The 23,336-nt window shown below is 46.1% G+C and overlaps 1 protein-coding gene across 1 annotated transcript; it reads right to left on the bottom strand.

The window, feature by feature from the left end:
• Nucleotides 1-4,056: 4,056 nt before the first annotated feature.
• Nucleotides 4,057-22,392, bottom strand: PTCHD3 (patched domain containing 3). The gene is made up of 5 exons (XM_050937630.1): nt 21,520-22,392; nt 20,837-20,958; nt 8,766-8,911; nt 6,301-8,121; nt 4,057-4,376 (listed from the first exon to the last, which is right to left on the bottom strand). Exons 1-5 carry the CDS (start codon nt 22,390-22,392, stop codon nt 4,057-4,059), a joined length of 3,282 nt encoding a protein of 1,093 aa, XP_050793587.1.
• Nucleotides 22,393-23,336: the final 944 nt, after the last annotated feature.

Below are 23,336 nucleotides of genomic sequence, written 5' to 3'. Positions count from 1 at the left end.
GGGCAACTAACAGAAGTTACTAGATCGCAGGCCTTGGTTCTCATGGGAGACTTCAACCACCCTGATATCTGCTGGGAGAGCAATACAGCGGTGCACAGACAATCCAGGAAGTTTTTGGAAAGCGTAGGAGACAATTTCTTGGTGCAAGTGCTGGAGGAACCAACTAGGGCCAGAGCTCTTCTTGACCTGCTGCTCACAAACTGGGAAGAATTAGTAGGGAAAGTAAAAGTGGATGGAAACCTGGGAGGCAGTGACCATGAGATGGTCGAGTTCAAGATATTGACACAAGGAAGAAAGCAGAGCAGCAGAATACGGACCCTGGACTTCAGAAAAGCAGACTTTGACTCCCTCAGGGAACCAATGGGCAGGATCCTCTGGGAGAACAACATGAGGGGGAAAGGAGTCCAGGAGAGCTGGCTGTATTTTAAAGAATCCTTATTGAGGTTGCAAAAACAAACCATCCGAACGTGTAGAAAGAATAGTAAATATGGCAGGTGACCAGCTTTGCTTAACAGTGAAATCCTTGCTGATCTTAAACACAAAAAGAAGTTTATGAGAAATGGAAGGTTGGACAAATGATCAGGGAGGAGTATAAAAATATTGCTCAGGCATGCAGGAGTGAAATCAGGAAGGCCAAATCACACTTGGAATTGCAGCTAGCAAGAGATGTTAAGAATAACAAGAAGGGTTTCTTCAGGTATGTTAGCAACAAGAAGAAAGTCAAGGAAAGTCTGGGCCCCTTACTGAATGAGGGAGGCAACCTAGTGACAGAGGATGTGGAAAAAGCTGATGTACTCAATGCTTTTCTTGCCTCTGTCTTCACAAACAAGGTCAGCTCCCAGACTGCTGCACTGGGCAGCACAGTATGGGGAGAAGGTGACCAGCCCTCTGTGGAGAAAGAAGTGGTTCAGGACTATTTAGAAAAGCTGGACGAGACAAGTCCATGGGGCTGGATGTGCTGCATCCGAGAGTGCTAAAGGAGTTGGCGGATGTGATTGCAGAGCCATTGGCCATTATCTTTGAAAACTCACGGCGATCGAGGAAGGTCCCGGATGACTGGAAAAAGGCTACTGTAGTGCTCATCATTAAAAAAGGGAAGAAGGAGGATCCGGGGAACTACAGGCCAGTCAGCCTCACCTCAGTCCCTGGAAAAATCATGGAGCAGGTCCTCAAGGAATCAATTCTGAAGCACTTAGAGGAGAGGAAAGTGATCAGAATCAACCAGCATGGATTTACCAAGGGCAAGTCATGCCTGACTAACCTAATTGCCTTCTCTGACGAGATAACTGGCTATGTGGATGAGGGGAAAGTGGTGGATGTGCTAATCCTTGATATTAGCAAAGCTTTTGATACCATCTCCCACAGTATTCTTGCCGGCAAGTTAAAGAAGTATGAGTTGGATGAATGGTGGATCGAAAGCTGGCTAGATCGTTGGGCTCAACGGGTAGTGATCAATGGTTCCATGTCTAGTTGGCAGCTGGTATCAAGCAGAGTCCCCCAAGGGTCGGTCCTGGGGCCGGTTTTGTTCAATATCTTCATTAATGATCTGGAGGAGGGCACGGACTGCACCCCCAGCAAGTTTTCAGATGACACTAAACTGGGAGGAGTGGTAGACATGCTGGAGTGTAGGGATAGGATACAGAGGGACCTAGACAAATTAGAATATTGGGCCAAAAGAAACCTGATGAGGTTCAACAAGGACAAGTTCAGAGTCCTGCACTTAGGACAGAAGAATCCTATGCACTGCTACAGACTAGGGACCGAATGGCTAGGCAGCAGTTCTGCAGAAAAGGAGAAAAGGGCCTAGGGGTTACAGTGAACGAGAAGCAGGATATGAGTCAACAGTGTGCCCTTGCTGCCAAGAAGGCTAACGGCATTTTGGACTGTATAAGTAGGGGCATTGCCGCAGATCGAGGGACATGATTATTCCCCTCTATTCGACATTGGTGAGGCCTCATCTGGAGTACTGTGTCCAGTTTTGGGCCCCACACTACAAGAAGGAGAAATTGGAAAGAGTCCAGCGGAGGGCAACAAAAATGATTAGGGGGCTGGAGCACATGATTTATGAGGAGAGGCTGAGGGAACTGGGATTATTTAGTCTGCAGTAGAGAAAAATGAGTGGGGATTTAATAGCTGCTTTCAACTACCTGAAAGGGAGTTTGAAAGAGGCTGGATCTAGACTGTTCTCAGTGGTAGCAGATGACAGAACAAGGAGTAATGGTCTCGAGTTGAAGTAGGTTGGATATTAGGAAAAACTTTTTCACTGGGAGGATGGTGAAGCACTGGTATGGGTTATCTAGTGAGGTGGTGGAATCTCCTTCCTTACTGGTTTTTAAGTCAGGCTTGACAAAGCCTTGGCTGGGATGATTTAGCTAGGGATTGGTCCTGCTTTGAGCAGGGGGTTGGACTAGATGACCTCCTGAGGTCCCTTCCAACCCTGATATTCTATGATTCTAAGGTTCTTGATTGCCTTGGCTAGTTGAATCACAGCAGCCCCCAGGGTAGATTTGCCCACTCCAAATTGATTCCCGACTGACCAGTAGCAGTCAGGCATTGCTTCCACAGGGCTATCGCCACTTGCTTCTCAACTGTCAGAGCTGGTCTCATCTTGGTATTCCTGCGCTTCAGAGCAGGAGAAAGCAACTCACACAGTTCCATGAAAGAGGCCTTATGCATGCAAAAGTTTTGCAGCCACTGGGAATCACCCATACCTGCAAAACTATGTGGTCCCATCAGTCTGTGCTTGTTTGCCGGGCCCAGAATTGGCATTCCACTGTATCAACATGCCTCAATGCTGCCATTATATCACAATTGCCACATCCCGTGCTTTCAGGAATGTCTGTGTCTATGTCTGCCTCACAATCTTCCTCGTGCTGCTGGCTCCTAGCTAAGCTCTGCCCATACTGCAGGATAATGTGTGAAGTGTTTACAATGCTCATAAAAGCAATGTGCAGCTGAGTGGGCTCCATGCTTGCTGTGCTATGGCGTCTGCATGGATAATCCAGGAAAAAAGGTGCTAAATGATTGTTTGACATTGCTTTCAAGAAGGGAGGGAGGGCAGACTGACGACATACACCCAAAACCACCTGCAACAATGTTTTTGCCCCATCAGGCATTGGGAGCTTAACCCAGAATTCCAATGGGCAACGGGGACTGTGGGACAGCTACCCATAGTGCACCACTCTGTGAATCGATGCTAGCCACGGTATTGAGAATGCACTCTGCTGACCTACTGCACTTAGTGGGGACACGCACGATCGACTGTATAAAATTGGTTGCTAAAGATCAACTTCTATAAAATCGACCTAATTTTGTAGTGTAGACATGCCCTAAGTGATGGATACCTAGAATGTCTTTTTATTCTCCTTTTATTTTTCAGCCTCCATGGTCTTTGTCTCAAAAGCCAGGAAGACTTCCTCAGAGTGCAGACTCTGCCCTCCGTGTGGTCACTAAACCGTTTTCTTCACCACTTGTTAGCTTGTATGCTTTGTTTACCTCATATGTTACTGTGCTTTCCTTGTCCTCTGCCTGGAATCAAGTGGGCCAGACAGGTAAATCCACATTCCTTTGTATAAGGCAGGCTTGATTTTTGCACTGCCTCCAAAATACATTTTAAGAACATATTTGGGGCACATTTACATAACTGTTTATAGAGAACCCACACATACATCACACAATGATATTCCTGATCTGCACATCACTGTTTTACATACAATACTTATAAGATACCTTTTGGATTCATATTATGACAATGGTGTGTTGGGGGCAGTGACTGTGTCTTCCCTGATATGATTTATAGTATAGTGGGCCTTCTGTCAGTGAGCATTTAGAATCACAACGTCATACTCCAGCTGCCAGGACAGACAGGTCTCCACAATGTGGTTAGTAGTTTTTGTCTGCCCCCTAATATTAATGCACATTTAATATTTATCCATAGCTTCTCAAATATCACAGAAACAGCAAATCCTCTCTCAAGGGTCAGGGCCTTTCAGGAGACCTCCAGCCAAATACCCAGGTGTGCAGACTTTCAGGTATATGTGGAGGAAGTAAATACTGTCAGAATGATGGTTGTAACATCAGAGCTTCCCTCCCACTTCCAGTCTCCTCTGCTTTCTTCCCCAACACTTGTGATGGCCCAAAGGGAGGGAAGTGGTCTGCCAGGCTGTCACTGCCACCCAAGAACACCATCACCACAAAACTCATCTGACGGCAATCTGCCCTCACTGGAGGAACAATCTTCCTCTTTGTCCCTATCACAACTAGATGTGACTGGCCAGTCTGGCTCTGTAGAACTCGCCCCCACCCCCAGACTTCCCTTGAAGAACTGACAAGAGATGATCTCCTCTCCTGAGCTTCTATGAAGAGGATTTGTAGACCTTAAAAGGAATAAAAAAGGAATGCCTCATGGATAAATAGGCAGCTGCCACGCCTCAGGAAAAATCTGCATTGGGCCCACATAGGGGCACTTGCACAGTGTGGAGCAACTTGTGCCCTTCATGGAATGAGGCATACCCTGACACACATTAATTGGGGATACTTGCAGAGTCCCAGCCACCTTTTGTGGAGTCAGCATCAGCTGCTTGCCCAAAATCTGCCACACACCTGATCTCAAAAAGAGCATCTCCTCATGTGGAGCTGATTCAAATGTCACATGGACTGGTGATAACATCTCCCCAGCCTCCCTCAGCCTAACCCAGAACACCACTGAGCCTACAATTTCAACTCTACATGCTGCATCCACAGCCAGGATATTAGTATACAGGCCTTCAATTCACTACAATCTCTCCTGTAGGCAGGTCAAAACAGTTGGCTCCGCAGTTACAAAAGAGATCCTGCACCTTTCCCTTGAGGAAATGCTATTCCCTGGGAGGGGTTCAGCTGCCATATCGTCTTCCACAAGATGCACATCTGCAACTGTCTGTTCGGTATGACACCAACAGTTCCATTCTCATGGCCTGCCTGGCAGAATCTTTCTAAATTGCTCCACCACCAATAACTAAACAGGTCCTGCAGAAGAGTGGATCTCAAGTTTTAGCCACCACTACCAGAGATCCCAAAACCATTGTGTGCTGACCTCGGCTGTGTCCCAGGAGAACACATTTCACTCTGAAACCAGCATCTATATGTCCATCCAATCTACTGTGTTCTCTCCAGTTGATTGTAGCCCATTGCTCCTGCAAACTCTAACACCTTGAAGGTGGCCTGTTCTTTACTATACATGGGCTGGGCCAGGCAGATTTCTGACAGGGAAACTGTGGCAACCCTTTCAAATGTCACCAAATAATTTGGTGACATTTTGGTCAGAGGGTGGCTATTAAACAGGGTCACTGCTGATGAGGCCAGATGGGTCAAAGGTGGCAACTCGGCTGCCATCTGCTGCAATAGGTCCTGGGGTGCTTCTGCTGTTTTGCAATAACCTGCTGTTACCTGAGTTGCCAGTTGCTGTAGTACTTAAGTGCTGCTGCTGCTCCTAGGCCTGATTTTTGATCAACCACTTTAACAATTTGTCTGCTTGCATGGTAATGTAGGGCCCCCTACATTTAAATTTCATAAGAAAGAACACTATGAGAAAGCCCAAATAATGCTGGCACAATTTAACATATTCTTGACAATGTTTCTTTTGAAATAGTTACTGGTAATTTAACAAAGAATATATAAAATCAACAGAATACACCCAAGAACATATATCCTTCATAGAATACAGCAGAGTGGAAAATTTAAGGTTGGTGACTGGATTATGTAAAGTGGGATTATAATAAGTGACAAAATATTACACAGCAGTATGGAACTAGGTGGCGCTCTTAATTAATGATCTCCAAACTTCTTAATATTTTCTGTAGCATTTTGGTAAAGGAAAGTGTCGTTTCTGAAGGGTTTAATCTGGACTCTATTGAAACACTTTTTTAACTTTAAATGTATTTTAACAAAGTGTTTTTGTTTGGTAATCTTTTAATTTTGTGATATCATTTTACTTGACCCACACATTTTCTCTAATGATCTAAGTGCTTATCTAGATGGACAGTTTGTGCATGGCAAACTGTGGTACAAATCTACAGCACACTTGCATGTTGTGCAGTAACTGTCCACGTGGACCCCACAATGGTGCATTAAAAGTTCCCTACTGGGCTTCGAGCTACTCCCATTAAGTCTTAAACCTGAACAGTAGAAAACTGACATTTTCATACAATATAAATTTAAGTCTGGTGATTAATGTTTTGAAACCTACAACATGTACTTTTTGGCTCATATGCTGTATTTTAAATTGTAAATAAATTTATGGGCAATCTGGATTTATTTTACCTTCATTGTGAAGCTGTTTGATTTGTTTTTTGTAAACCATTACTGCATTATTCTGATAGAGGAAGGAATTGCTGTCATGATTTTGTGAAACTGGAAAGAAATTGGAGTGGAGGTAGCCATTGTTTGGTTTTTCCATTCCTATATCATTTAGTTGTCTAATAATATTGTCTTTTAGAAAACTGTCTCCATTACAATCAATCTGGTTTTCATAACACCTAACATTATTTGGATTTTGTGTGTTACTAAAAGAGTTGCTGTCTTCTCCTATTGTTTTGAGATTTACTCTTTTGTTTGCTGATCTGCCACAAATTCCAAAAAATGTTAAAAATACTGGAATAAAAACAAGACCATGAACAGCTCCAAACAAGATAACGAGAAACATAATCTTAAAAAATGTTCTGAAGATGTAAGCTTGTGCTGCAGACAGCACAATTACTCCTAATATAGTGGAGATAGCACCTTGTATCACGGGGTAGCCAAGAAGATACAGTGCATCAACTGCCTTCTCATTCATCGTTGACTTTTCACTTGAAACAAATGCATACGATATATGAGCAGAAAAATCTACTGAAAATCCGATGCAAATGACAAGGTTGATCATAGATATGGAATCAAGATTGACATCCCAGTATGTCATGAAACCAGTAACGCCAACAATAACAGAAGCAATAGCAAAAGTTACCCACAAGGAGCAGAGCAGATTGGGAATAAGCAGCAAGGAAATACACAACATAACTCCAGAAGCAATACCAACATTCTGAATGGTGTTTGGCACTATTACGATATACTGATCATAGTATATGAATGCTGGGTGATATACCATTAATGGGATCTTACAGGCCTTGGCCAGGTCTCTTAATTGGTGTAAAAGGTTTTTCTCATCAACTGCAGTAGTAACGTTCACTGTTTGAATGAAAAAACGTGAGGCTGCAATTTCCTTATAGCGAATATCAATGTCCCATTCAAACCCTGGAAATAATTTATATAGTTCAGATAAATTACCCATGAAAAACGCCTTAGTATCTATATTCAGTGAACCAATTCTAGCAACATTCTCATACATTCGTAGCCATGACTCTGACAGACTCTTGTCCACGTAGGAGTTATTTTCTAAAGACTCCATACAGTTCTCAATGTCATTACGAATGGATAGATTCCAATAAGGTACATTTTCTGTGATAGTGACCATAATCCTAGGACCGTACTCTGAGAAATATTCATCTTCCCAGTCATAGTACCGAATGACATAAGAATCGTCACTAGCCAGATTTCGCAGGTCTATACCTTCCTTCATCTGAGTACACCCATAAATACTAGTAGCCAGGAACCCTCCATATAGCAACACCACAAACACTTTGGTCCAGATCTTTGTAAGGAAAGGACCATAATATTTCCTAAAGAATTTGTTCATTGGATGTTCATCTTCTCTCCCAGAAGATTTATCAGAAAAGCCTCCTACACAGCACATGTTGTACAAGCAGGAGCGATGACGCTGAACAATGTCTTTCACTTTTGTGCAAATTAACCAGTGTCTGTTGCCGTCTTCCCTTCTACCATTTAAAGCAAGAACAGCTCCAAAGAATGTGATGTTGTATAAATAGCAGAAGATGAAAGCAGTTCCGGTGTAGAGACAAAAAGACTTCACAGATGGAAAGGAAGTCATGATCCCTATGTAGAAGGCTAAAACATCAGTGAGAGTGGTGATTGTGATAGACACTGCTGCCTCTGCATAAGTTTCAGCCATCCGCTTTTCAACTTTATTTTCAGGATTAGTCTGTTGCCAGGAGGAGATCATAATGAACATGTCATCAACACCAACCCCTACAAAAGGGAAAAGGTTAATAGCTTATTGTACATACCATCAACATCAGTTTCTAACAGAAAATAGCAAAAATGCAAAACAAGTAAGTTAAGCCACTAAATGTAATGACGAAAGCTGAGCCATAAGCATTGTGTTGACACGAAGTGAAGTTATGGACCCAGAGAAAATAACCACCCCCCAACTCATATATGACCTAATGTATTACATTTCCCATTGCACCTTGCCTTTAGGTGAGATTTCTCTCTCTCATTCTCCCTCTGTCTCTCTCTCACATTTCTCTGAAAGAGGAGCATGGCTGGGGCGATAAGGTATATCCCTCATTCATGATATGGAAATATAGAACAGCTTTCAGGAGCATGAATCCAGCTCCAATCTCACATTGAGCTGAATGGCCCTCTGATATTGTACCCTCCTCTATGACCATAGAGAATTGAGCCCCCACTCCCCCCCTCCTTTTTTTTTTTTTTTAAAACATTCTGCACTGCTGAATACCAGAATGGGCAAACACCTTGAAAATGATGAATTTACTCAGTGGTCTGAACTTTTAATTGTGCGGATTCCTGATTCATGTTATGTTAAAATGGTCTCCCGCAAGGCATATTTTGCATTTCCACTTTTTCATCAAACCCATTTTTTCACTTACCCAGTATAAGAAATGGTGCATTTGCCACAGTCACGACAAATGGTACCCCACAGAACAGCAACAGTCCAAAGCTGCTTAGCACAGCTAACCCAGAAGACAGCACTCCAAATGCTGCAACCCACACTTTATTTCGTACACAGTCAACCCTGGAAAATTGTGTAAAAAGCATCTTGTTTAGATTTTTGCATGCTTATATATATATATGCACTAGCATGCAAAATCCTTCTAATATATCAATTATAATTTTTTTATCAAAGCAACTTTGAAAGCATGATTCTGATTAATACTTTATTGAGAGCACCAGGAACAAATATTTTAAAATCACACCATGGGTCAAATCAGTCCTCAGTTTAACCAGCATAACCACAGTGTAGTTGCATGAGTTTAACTGACAGCAGAATTGTTGTACCACTCCCTTCCCCCATCGTACAGTTGTCCAGGTTAAAGTTGTTTCGTTGTTATGTTGCTGATCAATTAGGGAACATGCTCATTTAAAGTTGTGCAATGTTCCCTTCTAATGTTGTTTGGCAGCCGCCTGCTTTGTCCACTGCTTGCGGGAAGAGCAGTCTGTTGCAGCTAGCTAGTGGGGGCTTGGAACCAGGGTGGACTGGCAGCCCCCCATCAGCTCCCCGCTCCCCTAAGTTCCCTGTGCTGCAGCTGCCAGCAGGCTAGCAATTGCAGTTGTCCCTCCCCACATGTGATGCTCTTGCCCTCTGCCTTGGAGCTGCTCCCCAAGCCTCCTGATTGCTCTCTGGGGAGGGTGCTAATGTCAGGGTGTCCCCCTGCACCTACACCCCGCTTACCCCTTCTTCTCCATATAGAGCAGGGTGGAGACAGGGATGGAGAGAGACAGAGAGATCCTGGGGCAAAAGCTGCTCTCTCAACTTCCTGATCCACTTAAAAAGACAATGCACTTAAGAGTGGGTCAGCTTACTTAAAGCGGCAGTGTGCATCTCTCTCTCCCGCACACAGGGTGTGTGTCTGTCTCTGTCTGCTATGCTGTATCCCCAGGGCCGGTGCAAGGATGTTTCGCGCCTTAGGCGAAAATTCCACCTTGCGCCCTCCCCGCTCCCCGAGCCTGCGGCAGCTCCCTGCCCTCCCCCACCCTGAGGCACCCTCCCCCCGCGGCAGCTCCCCCCCCCCCCTGCCCTGAGGCGCCCCCTTTGTGCAGCTCCCCATCCCCTCGCCCTGGGGCACCACCACATGGCAGCTCCCCCCCCGGGGAGCTGTGTGGCAGCTCCCCACCCCCTCTCCCAGGGCTGGCGCTTCCATTTAGGCGACCTAGGCGGTCGCCTAGGGCATCAGGATTTGGGGGAGCGGCATTTTGCCGCTCTCGGCGGCAATTCGGCGGCAGGGGGGTCCTTCCGCGCTCCGGGTCTTCGGCGGCAATTCTGTGGCGGGTCCTTCACTTGCTCCGGGACCCGCCGCTGAAGTGCCCTGAAGACCGGGAGCGCGGAAGGACCCCTCCCGCCACAGAATTGCCGCCGCTGACCAGGAGCGTGGAAGGACCCCAGCCTAGGGCGCCAAAAACCCTGGTGCCGCTCCTGCCCTCTCTGTCCTAAGGTGCCCTCCCCGTGGTAGCTTCCCTCCCTGGCCCAGGGAGCCATGCGGCAGTTTCCCGCCCCAGCTCACCCTGCTCCGCCTCCTCCCCAAGGACGGCGTTGCTGCTTCACTTCTCCCGCCTCCCAGGCTTGCGGCGCCTAAGCTGATTGGCGCCGCAAGCCTGGGAGGCGGGAGAAGTGAAGCGGTGTGCTCGGGGAGGAGGCGGAGCAGGGGTGAGCTAGAGTGGGGAGTCCCCCTGCGTGCCGCCCCCCCACTTGCTGCAGGAGGCCCTCCCCGTCCCCCCTGCTCCAGTTCCCTCCACCTAAATGCCGGCGGCGACCGGGGCGGCCGAAGATCTGGCCGCCACGGTCGCCGCTGAAGAAAATGCCGCCCTCCAAATCCTAGTGCCCCAGGGGACCGCCTAGGTCACCTAATAGGTTGTACCAGCCCTGTGTCTCCCCTGCCCTCAATTCCTGTTGCCTTGTAGAATGTGAGGCTACATTAACAACAATGTGTTAACCTTTGAGGGTTCAGCGAAGTGCTAGTTCATCATTTAGCACAGGGGTTCTCAAACTGGGGTTGGGACCCCTCAGGGGGTCACGAGGTTACTACATGGGGGGTTGTGAGCTGTCAGCCTCCACCCCAACCCCTGCTTTGCCTCCAGCATTTATAATGATGTTAAATATATAAAAAGAACTTTTATATGAGGGGGTTGCACTCAGAGGCTTACCATGTGAAAGGGGTCACCAGTACAAAAGTTTGAGAACCACTGATTTAGCAGCAAGGCATTCCCTGGGAAATATCCCACTCTCTTCTACTCTCTTACTTCACTACCTCAACCAAGCTTCACAATCATCATAGCTATGAACAGTATTAAATTGTTTGTTTAAAACGCATACTGTGTGTACATATATATATAGTTTTTGTCTGGTGAAAAACATTTCCCTGGAACCTAACCCCCCCCCCCATTTACATTAATTCTTATGGGGAAATTGGATTTGCTTAACATCGTTTCGCTTAAAGTCGCATTTTTCAGGAACATAACTACAATGTTAAGTGAGAAGTTACTGTACAAGGATGGATAAAAGTCAAAGTATTATGATGCCACCTACTGGGAAACAAAGAGTTGTGAACTCTGCCCTGCTTATGTAAACCTTAATCAGATCCTCTTCTTTCAGTTTTGCCTCCTTGCCTTGGAAGTGCGGAGTCCTTTCTCCAGTTCTCTTTCTCCTTCTCATTATCTTGCAGAGATAATAAGGAAAAAAGAGAAGATAAGAAAAAGGAAAGAAAATGGACATAGGCAAGAAACCTGAGGGCTTTATTTTAGTCTGGAGGGAAAGAGTGAAAGGCAGAGCTCTGAGCTCTGTCACTGAGCTTCTGTCTTTTGCAGCAAGGGAAAGGCTCAACTAGGGCAGCCATTCATTTGGACATTGTCTCCCACTTCTGAGATAGTTTCCAGGATGTCTAGTCTTTGGCTCTCTTATGAGCAACAAGTTGGCTCCCATGATGAGAGTATGTGGGCCAGGGCATGCTGCCTCTCTGCCAGACCAATATTAAGCACCCTGCTTTAGGCTGCAGCCCTGCTTCACAGCTTACACAGCTCTGTAATAGCTTCTCTACGTTTCACAGAGTCCAGGGGTCCCAGCTGGTCCTCGTGCTAGTGAGTCCAAATCTGATGAATACTATCAGGAGCCAATAATTTTTCTTTTGGCCCCATTGTTTAATACATTGTTGGAAAAGTATGCAGGTTATGTTGGGAATGTATATCTTAGTTTGGTGTGAAATAAATGCTTTTAGTGCATCTTTGTCCTTCATAAATGAAAACACAAGGCTTGATCTTGCAAGATCCTGAGGACTATCAATCCCCACTGAAATTAACATGAGTAAAGAGGACTCTATCTCTGTCTATAGAATCCCTTTATACCATGCCTACCAAGGCAGTATCTAAGCATCTTGCAAGAGATGCTCAGTGCCTCACAGAATCAACCTCTTTAGCTATGAAAATGTCCTGCTGATCATCCACACCTGACTAGTGGAAAACCAGACATGAAAGGGCTGGGGAAAGTTGTAGATTGAAACTTTACAGTGAAGCAGAGAGGAACAGAATTGCTTTAACGATAATATTTTTCACTTATTCTAATAAAGCTTTTCTGCTCTCAGGATACAGTATTTCTTTCTCTGATTCTTTACATATGCCATATGACATGGTGTCAGAAGTTGACTAATTCTAGACATAAATAAGAGGAAAAGAAAATGCCAAAGTTCCTGCTCTCCACAAGTCTTGGTAATCACATGGAATGGACTGAGAGCAGTGGTGAGCTGGAGCCAGTTCCCACAGGTTCCCAAGAACCGGTTGCTAAAATTATCCGTGGAGAACTGGTTGTTAAAGGGCCAGGGGATGGGCAAAGAACTCTCGTCCCCGGGCTGGACCATCTTGTTTCTCCCAGGATTCCCAGCTGCAGAGGCTGAGGCTCCCTTGGCCCTTCCCCCAGTTCCCCCCAGCTGCAGCATTGCCAGCCATCAGCATCAGCTGGGCAGCTCAGCGGAGCTCTGGAGTCGTCCTCCTGCTACTTTTTGAGAGGCCCAGCAAGGTGTATGTGGGGGTCCTGCTGCAAGCTCCAGGGCTGGCCAGAGGGGAGGGGAGGGGGCAAGTGGGGCAATTGGCCTGAGCCCTGCAGGGGCCCCTGGCCCCACGAGGATGTCTCTCCCGGGCCCTCCCCAGCTTCCCCCACTCCGAAGAGCCACAGCATGGCCAGCAGCTGGGCAGCTCTGCTGAGCTCTGGGCTGCCGGCAAGGTAAGGGGGCTGCAAGCTGTAGGGCCGTGGGAGGGGGGGCAAGTGGGGCAGTTTGACTCGGGCCCCTGACCCCACGAGGATGTCTACCCCCAGCCCCCTCTGCAGAGCTGAAGCATGGCCAGCAGCTGTACAGCTCAGCTGAGCTCCTGAGTCTTATAGATTCATAGACTCTAGGACTGGAAGGGACCTCGAGAGGTCATCGAGTCCAGTCCCCTGCCCTCATGGCAGGACCAAATACTGTCTAGACCATCCCTGATAGACATTTATCTAACCTACTCTTAAATATCTCCAGAGATGGAGATTCCACAACCTCCCTAGGCAATTTATTCCAGTGTTTAACTACCCTGACAGTTAGGAACTTTTTCCTAATGTCCAACCTAAATCTCCCTTGCTGCAGTTTAAGCCCATTGCTTCTTGTTCTATCATTAGAGGCTAAGTCGTCCTGCTGCTTTGAGCTGACAGCAAGGTAAGGGGGGAGGGGACTGCAAGCTCTAGGGTTGCCGGGGGGGCAAGTGGGGCAATTTGCTCCAGGACCTGCAGGGGCCCCCGGCCCCATGGGTATGTCTCCCCCCACCTCAGCCCCTCCCCCGCTCCCCCCCAAATCAGAACTTTTTATAGGGAACTGGTTGTTAAGATTTTGGCAGCTCATTACTGCCTGAGAGGAAGAAACACATCACAAGATTCTGAGCCATAATGTATTTTACACAGGGAACAGCAATGCCCAGAGAAGTTCATTAGGTGTGAAACTGAAACTGTTTATAAATGAATTAAAATTGAAATTAAATTAAAATGAATTGACAGGCTGCAATCAGGGACTCATCATCAAGCCATTGTATGCCTAGTGAGGTCCCACTGCGAATAGCTCTTGGCCTTGCACTATTTATCAATGGCATGGAAGGAAACATAAAATCATCAGTAAGGCTAAGATTTTGTCACAGTTATTTTTAATAAAAGTCAGTCAGGTCACGGACAATAAACAAAAATTCATGGAAGCCTGAGAGCTATCCCTGATTTTTACTAAAAACGACTGCAACAAAATGGGGGTTGGTGGGGTGGGTGCCTAGCACCCACCGCTGCTGTTGCTCAAGGGTCCCCCACGTGCCCCTGGTGGCTCAAAGATCCTGGGTCCCCCACCAACATTCACACCACCATGGGCCTCATCTGCTGCCCACGGTGCCTGGAAGCTTTGGAGGTCTCCTCACCACTCGCACCAACTGGGAGCTGCCAGGGCCTCCCTTGCTGCCCACGGTGCCTGGGAGCTGCTGGGGTCCCCCTGCTGCCTACGCTGCCTGGGAACTGCCAGGTTTCCCCTCACCCATCACCTGTGGTGGTTGGGAGTTCCAGGGTCCCCCTGCTGCCCTTGGGGGCTGGGAGTTCCAGGGTCCCCCCCTGCTACTGTGGTAGCTGGGAGCTGCTGGGGTCCGCCCTACCGCCTGTGGTGCCTGAGAGGTGAAGGATCCCCCTGCTGCCTGTGGTGGCTGGGAGCTGCAGGGGCCCCCAGCCACCACTCAGAACTTTGGGGCCCAAGGCTGGTAGTTCTGGGGGGGCTTTGGTGCCTGCGGCAGTCGAGAGCTCCCCCTGCTGGCTGACAGCTCTAGCTCAGCCGCCCTGGGTCTGAAGTGGAAAATGTTACGGAGGTCTCTGGAAGACATGGATTTCATCCTCTGTGACATAATCTTAGCCTTAATTATCACTTATAAAGTTCACAGATGATACAAAGATTGGGAGAATGGTAAATAATGAAGTGAACAGGTTACTGATACAGAGAGCTGGATCTTTTGGTAAGCTGGGTGCAAGCTAATAATATGTTTTAATAAGGCCAAAAGTTAAGGTTAAAGTTATAAAGTTAAAACCAAAACTAAAGTTATAGACCTAGGAACAAAGCCTATTATTCCAGGATGGGAGACTCTATTCTGGGAATCAGTGACTGAAAAATACTTGAGCATCATGGTGCATAATCAGCTGAACATGAGTTGCCAGTGCAACGCTTTGGCCAATAATGATAGTGCACTCCTTTGATGTATAAATGGGAATATCAAGTAGAAGTAGGGAGGTTATATTACCTCTATATTTGGCACTGGTGTGATTTCTGCCAGAATACTCTATCCAGTTCTGGTGTCCACATTTCAAGAAGGATGTTGATAAACTGGAAAGAGTTCAGAGAACATCCGCAAGAATGGAAACATAACATAAGTGGGCCACATACAATACTACCTGTATGGCCCTGAGGATGTCACATCAGCCTCAGCTCTGTGCAGATTGGGCACAAGCAGCTTGTGGGATGCAGGTTGAGAAACACTGGCCCACACAGTAGAAGCATATGTAGAAAAAGTAATAAGGATATTTGAACATGTCCATGGAAGAAAAGAAGTCAAGGAAATATGCCAAGCAAGGATGAGTGCCTATTTTCTGGGATCTCTGTTCAAAGACAGCATTCATGTATAGGGTTGGATCTCAAGATTTCAATATTATAGTTAAATTTAAATTTGATTCAGGAGCAGAAACAACCTTGATTTGTAAAGAGACTTTTAATAAGATAAGTTCTACTCTGATAATTTAAGCAAATCAACTGGAAAAACCCTCCTCAAGGCCAGAAATCTGGATGACTACTGAAGTTGGTAACTCATCTGGATCTATAATTTCTCATTAAATATTAATTTCGGTTAAAGATTGTTTATACCAAAAAAGTAAGTATGTGCTGATGGCTCACACGTGAGGATATGTGTGCCATTTCTTTAAACTTTAAAAGATCCTGGATAGAAGCTCTAAAGTGAAGGAAAGAGAGAAAGAGGCAGTATAAGGATAATACCGTTTTCTTTATTCTAATAAAGTTCCTTCTTCAATGTTAAGAAAATGACTGTTTCTGTGACTTTTTATCATTATCACAATACACTCAGTGAGTATATTTTATTAAATAAGAAATGGTAAAACCTCTGAAATATTAAACATTAATACTGATAAATGAGCTGCAATGAGGAAAATAAAAAATGAGGAATAAAAATACGGACATGGACTTTCTTTTGTGCTCACAGAAGAACTGATCACATGGTAGATTTCTGAAATTTGTATTGTTCCAAAATCTTTCATAAATCAAAAAGGCCATGCTAAATAATCAACTGTTCAGCCATTTAGATACAGGATTGAGCAAAATAGCTCTGTTGTAAAAGTTAAGTATTTAACTAATGTAAATAAACAAAAGTCAATTACGGCTAACATATTCATTCCCTGATAGTTCGGAGACCACAAATGGAAGTTCTGAATTGGGGACAAGAGGCCAAATTAGTCTATTTGTGTCATGTTTAATCTGACTGTTTAAGAAACTAACTTAAGAAAAGATTGATTTGTGTTTTTAAAAGTTTTAGGAATAGGAATAGGAAATTAAAGAATTAAAGTTATCTTAAATTTGCTTAAGAAAATAATATATTTTCTTTATGATTTGAGGCTAGTAAGGAAAAGGTCCCAATCAACTAGTAAAAGAAGGCTCTGAGAATGAGGATTGATAAGAATGTAGTGGGAGAAGGATGTATGGTTCATAAAGTAACTATAAAATAAAGAGCGGCAATAACAAGAAAAAAAAAGGTGTCTTAAAAGAAACAAGCACAAATCTTCCCACTCTGCTGCTGGTAGGCAAAGGGTGGTGGTGGTGAAGGAGATAAGAAAGGAAGACTGTAGAAGAAGGAAAGTAAGGATAAACTGCCTCAAATTTGGGATTTTTTTTGCTAATACTAGTAGGTTAGCTGAAAGAGAAAGAAGAGAGCTGTGAATTTGAAGAATCCTTATCAGATCAGGGCCAATTAAGCTGGGACAGAGCAGAATGAGAGGACTATTCTCTGGTCTGGTCCATCTGTAAATATAATTGACCATATCCTTATGAATGTGTGTTACTGTGTTGGATGTAGTAAATTGTTTATTGTCTAGGCTTTTTAGATATGTTTAAAACAATTGTAGAAACAGTAGTTGGCCTTTGGATTTAATAAAGGAATTTATGGTTAAGTTAATGTTTGGTGTTGCCTTATCATAAATAATAACTCCAGGCCAGGGACAGTTAGAAGACTCAACCTTTCCTAAGTATCAGAGGGGTAGCCGTGTTAGTCTGGATCTGTAAAAGCAGCAAAGAATCCTGTGGCACCTTATAGACTAACAGACGTTTTGGAGCATGAGCTTTCGTGGGTGAATACCCACTTCGTCAGATGCATGTAGTGGAAATTTCCAGGAGCAGGTATATATATGCAGGCAAGCTAGAGATAATGAGGTAGTTCAATCAGGGAGGATGAGGCCCTGTTCTAGCAGTTGAGGTGTGAAAACCAAGGGAGGAGAAACTGGTTTTGTAATTGGCAAGCCATTTACAGTCTTTGTTTAATCCTGAGATGATGGTGTCAAATTTGCAGATGAACTGAAGCTCAGCAGTTTCTCTTTGAAGTCTGGTCCTGAAGTTTTTTTGCTGCAGGATGGCCACCTTAAGGTCCACCATGGATGTAGAGGCTCTCTGCACAAACATCCCACACACAGATGGAATACAAGCTGTCAGGAACAGTATCCCTGATGATGCCACAGCACAACTGGCTGCTGAGCTCTGTGCCTTTATCCTCACACACAACTATTTCAAATTTGATGACAATATATATCTCCAGATCAGTGGCACCACTATGGGCACCCGCATGGCCCCACAATATGCCAATATTTTTATGGCCGACCTGGAACAACGCTTCCTCAGCTCTCGTCCACTCACGCCCCTTCTCTACCTACACTACATTGATGACATCTTCATCATCTGGACCCATGGGAAGGAGTCTCTGGAAAAATTCCACCACGATTTCAACAGCTTCCACCCCACCATCAACCTCAGCCTGGACCAGCCTACACAGGAGGTCCACTTCCTAGACACCACGGTGCAAATAAGTGATGGTCACATTACCACCACCCTATACTGAAAAGCTACGGACCGCTATGCCTACCTTCATGCCTCCAGCTTCCATCCTGGGCACATCACACGATCCATTGTCTACAGCCAAGCACTGAGGTACAACCGCATCTGCTCTAACCCCTCAGACAGAGACCAACACCTACAAAATCTCCACCAAGCATTCTCAAAACTACAATACCCGCATGAGGAAATAAGGAAACAGATCAACAAGCCAGACGTGTACCCAGAAGCCTCCTACTGCAAGACAAACCCAAGAAAGAAACCAACAGGACTCCACTGGCCATCACATACAGTCCCCAGCTAAAACCTCTCCAACGCATCATCAGGGATCTACAACCCATCCTGGACAATGATCCCACACTTTCACAGGCCTTGGGTGGCAGGCCAGTCCTCGCCCACAGGCAACCTGCCAACCTGAAACATATTCTCACCAGCAACTGCACACTGCACCATAGTAACTCTAGCTCAGGAACCAATCCATGCAACAAACCTCGATGCCAACTCTGCCCACATATCTACACCAGCGACACCATCACAGGACCTAACCAGATCAGCCACACCATCACCGGTTCATTCACCTGCACCTCCACCAATGTAATATACGCTATCATATGCCAGCAATGCCCCTCTGCTATGTACATCGGCCAAACTGGACAGTCGCTATGAAAAAGGATAAATGGACACAAATCAGATATTAGGAATGGCAATATACAAAAACCTGTAGCAGAACACTTCAACCTCCCTGGCCATACTAAGCAGGCCTTAAGATGGCCATCCTGCAGCAAAAAAACTTCAGGACCAGACTTCAAAGAGAAACCGCTGAGATTCAGTTCATCTGCAAATTTGACACCATCATCTCAGGATTAAACAAAGACTGTGAATGGCTTGCCAATTACAAAACCAGTTTCTCCTCCCTTGGTTTTCACACCTGAACTGCTAGAACAGGGCCTCATCCTCCCTGACTGAACTACCTCATTATCTCTAGCTTGCCTGCATATATATACCTGCTCCTGGAAATTTCCACTACATGCATCTGACGAAGTGGGTATTCACCACGAAAGCTCATGCTCCAAAACGTCTGTTAGTCTATAAGGTGCCACAGGATTCTTTGCTGCTTTAACCTTTCCTAATTTAGCTTTTATTAAAAATGGAAAACATATCTTTATATATTTGGAATAGTGCATTTTCTAGTTTTTGTTTTACATGAAATGTTAGTGTATTGAATCCCAAAACCTTCATAAAAATGTTCTAGAGTATTCACAAATCACAAACTACCATAAAGAGATTTTCCCATCCCTAAAACAATGTAAAACTGATAAATTATCAAAACATGAAACTCAGAAAAATGCACATATTCATATTACACTATTTTATTTGAACATTTCATACATATTTGTCTTTGTTTCAAAATGTTTTCTTCAAATTAAGGATAACATACTGAAATGTTGATCTTATATAGGCCAAAACTAGACAGATGCATAGGTGCAGGAGGGAAAGATTTTCACGTTGGAACCTGGCAGCCTAGAAACTCATTTTGGTCACTGTGAACTGCCTCAAATCCATATTTTCAGATTGTCCTGCAATGTAGCAGGAGTAACTAGATATATAAGAAATGGTATCTGCACACCCTGACGGAGGACAGCTTCAATTGCAAAGAAGTTATGAATGGCACCCCACTTATTTTTCACTTTCATTCTATTTTATTCCATTTTGTGTCAGTGTTCAAACTTGAGGTACACAGAAAACTCTGCCTAGTCTACACACCTGTGATGGATATTTGAACACCTGCTGTCATGGCCAAGGATCTCTGTACCCTGTATGTGCTATTGCAGAATTGGTCCCTCTATGTGCTAAATTACTTCAGAAAAATCTGTATAAGTGTAAGATTCCTTTCTTGTATGGGGTCAGACGAGATGAAACTTTCAAGCTGAATTTTAGTGGCATTCTGCTGCCAGCTGGGGTCCCGCCCGCTGGCCCCACTCAGCCTGTTGCCTGCCTGGATGGACAGAACCCTGGGCCGGCAGCGGGCTGAGCGGGGCTAGTGGCCGGCACCCCAGCTGGCAGGAGCTGGCAGATGGAACCCTAGACCGGCAGCGGACTGAGCCGCTCAGCCCGCTGCCGGTCTGGGGTTCTGTCTGCTGCCCCTGCTGCCAGTCTGGGGTTCCATCTGCCGGCTCCTGCCAGCCGGGGTTCTGGCTGCCAGTCCTGCTCAGCCTGCTGTCAATTTGGGGTTCCGTCTGCCGGCCCCTGTAAATGTGAAATGTATTACTGGCACGCAAAACCTTAAATTACAGCAAATAAATGAAGACTTGGCACACCACTTCTCAAAGGTTGCTGACCCCTTGACCAGGGCCTCGTTGTGCTAGGCAAGAGGGTCCTTTCTGAAAGAACTAATTATGAACTCTTCTTTTTCCAGTTGGCTTGATCTAAGTTGGTATTTGTTTGAGGTTTGCAACTCTGAAATATGGATTTAAATAGATGGAAAAAGAATGTAAATGATTTGAAAAAAAACACAAAGAAATCTGTTGGGAAAATTTTTAAATTTAGTATTTAGTATGGTTGCTTAGCTAATGTAATCTTTTTTCTAATGTAGATACAGGTCATCAGCAATATTTGAGTTACTAAAACATGAAAAATTTGTATAAGTGTAAGATTCCTTTCTTGTATGGGGGTCAGACTAGATGACCCTTTCGGTCTCTTTGAACCCTATGATTCTATGTTTGTTTTGATTCATTTCAGTAAAATGGAAAATATATAAATGATATTGAAGAGTAAGTTCGAAAGATAATTAACAGAAGACAAGATCTTACCTTAAACAAGAAATAATGGAAAAGGTTATAGTTAGAAAGTATGTTATGGAAAACAGGGGGATCACTTTCCTGGTATTTCCTTCAAACTCTTCCTGTCTGGATATTGAGGTAAAGTAAGCCACCTGCCACAAAAAAATATAATGGGTTAAATAAAATTTTTCTTTAGCTTTGTATTTTATACATATAATTAAAATATTATAGGAATAGGGTTCAGATTGTTATTTTAGGCACTTTCATTTTAATTATGATTTTAGCTATAATTATCTACTGTGAACCCTAAGCTAAAAATCACATATTAAGAATAGAAAGAAATTAGCACATAGTTAAGTATTAATTAAAACTAATCATACAGTCCAAGAGAAGATGAATGACCATGCGGCCCAGCCTGAGCGCGGCGTGGTTCGGCTCAGGGGCCGGCTTAAAACGGCTCGCGGACTGGATTCAGTTCGCCCGCTGCAGTTTGCCCACCCCGGCCTGGAGTGAACACGGCAACCTAGCCCAGGGCAGGTGCAGCACAAGGGGCCCCTCCCTTCGGCATTTCAGCCCCTTCCCTCTCACGCCGGATCCGTGCTTGGGCGCCGGGTTTGGGCACAGAGCGCGGCTCTCCCGCCCCCGAAGCGGGGAGGCTCCCGCTGCACACCCCGGGCAGGGCTCCGTACCCCGGGCGCTGCTCGGCACTGTACCTGGACAGAGGTGAGATTTAAAGCCTCCAGCTCAGCCGGGATGCGCTCGAGGAAGTTTTCCAGCCACTGCAAACTCCTCTCTCGGTCCGCGGCTTCGTCTTCTCTCAGGTAATAAACCAGCCTCAGGGCTTTGGCTGCCTGCACCCGGGAGGCGCCCGCTCCGCCAGCCAGCTGGACGCCGCCTAGGAAGGTGCCCATGAAAACGCTGCTCCCGAAGACGGGGTAGGTGAGCTGCGGGAGGAGGGGCTCTAGCCGGGCCGGCTCCTCCTGCACTGCAGCCAGGAGCGGGTTGGGGCTGCTGCAGGACCCATTGCTGCGGACGCACAGGTCCGGGTAGGAGAGTTGGGTGCCTGGGTCCCCCCCGGGAACAGCGAGGCTCTGCACCGCCCCGTCCAGCCGCAGGAGCTCCCCGAAGGCTCCCGCCGTCAGGATGTTGTTGCCTGAGGCGGAGACCGCGATGAGGGAGGCGAAGGCGCCCTCTGTGAGCAGCCTCTGGCCGGAGAAGCGCTCGGAGTCGCGGGTCGGGAAATGCTCCTGGGCAAAGCGCCTCTCGCTCTTGGCGGGCCCGCCGAGCGGCGTGAACTGCCCCTCTATGTCATTGGCTTGTCTCTGCGGCAAGAAGAGGAAGCCCGCGCCGAGCCCGCCCGAGAGCAGCAGCGGGAGCAGCAGGAAGGGCCACGGGTGGGCGCCTACCAGCCCCCCCAGCCGGGCGAAACGCCGGCTGAGAAACAGCGCAAAGTTGTCGTGCGGGTGCGGGGGGATGGTCGGTTCGGGGCCGGGACCTGGTTCTGGGTCCAGCTCAGAGCCCATCTCCCCGCTGCCCCGCCTCTGCTGCTGGGTCCCGGCCTTCCCGCCGGGCTCCTCGGGCCCCATGCCCTGTCCGCTGCCCCCCGCTCCTGGCTTCCTGCGCCCCCTGGCTGCTCCTGGCCCCGCTCCCTGCCCCGGCGCTAGCGGTTCAGGGCAGGGGGAGGGGCAGCTCTGCATCTCGCCTGCTCTCATCTGCACTTCGCTAGCTGCCTAAGGCCGCCGCGTGGGAGAAGAAGGAATTGTCTCTAAGCCATGTGGTTCCATGGTCCTGCTCCTCTAGACACGTAGCGCCTGGGAGGAAAGGAAAAGTGGCGGGTTAAGGCTGTGAATGTCTCTCTGGATTGTTATAGGTAGCGCTGCTGCAGTACTTGCCCCTCCTTCCAGTGTCTCCTAGATGATTAATTGACCTGGGCAGGGCTAGTGTCATAAGGAAGTTCTCATAAATAATTATTTACCCAAAGTATCTGGTAACTCCTGGCAATATACTTCCCCATGATCCCCCTGCTGATATGAGGTTATATTGGATAATTCCCTTCCGACTAAACAGATAAAAAGAGAACTACTAAAAATAACTAAGGCCAGGCCCATTGCTAGCAAAGAAAATGCTGTTAGGCTGCCCTGGGTGAGGCAGTAAAGGTTTAAATGCTGCTGCAAAGATTATTTTCATGGTTCATCGCTTTGGCTGTGTCACCCCTCTCTGCATCTCATTCCCTGGCTCCCCCTTCCATCACACTGAACATAAGCTACCTGTCTTCACTTTCAGGACCCTTCACAGCCTGTCTCCTAGACTTTAAAGCCAGAAGGGACCATCGTGATAATATAGTAGTCTGACCTTCTGCATATTTCAGGCTACAGAAGCTTGCCCACTCACTCCTCTAATAGATCTATAAACCTCAGGCTAAGTTACTGAAGTCCTCAAATCATGATTTAAATACTTCAAGTTACAGAGAATCCACTATTTACACCACTTTAAACTGATAGTGACCCATGCCCCATGGTGTAGAGGAAAA

Source organism: Gopherus flavomarginatus, chromosome 2 (genome assembly GCF_025201925.1).
Source record: "Gopherus flavomarginatus isolate rGopFla2 chromosome 2, rGopFla2.mat.asm, whole genome shotgun sequence".
NCBI classification, from domain to species: Eukaryota; Metazoa; Chordata; order Testudines; family Testudinidae; genus Gopherus; species Gopherus flavomarginatus.
Note: the sequence above shows the minus strand (reverse complement) of the source record. Positions and strands in the feature narration are given on the sequence as shown.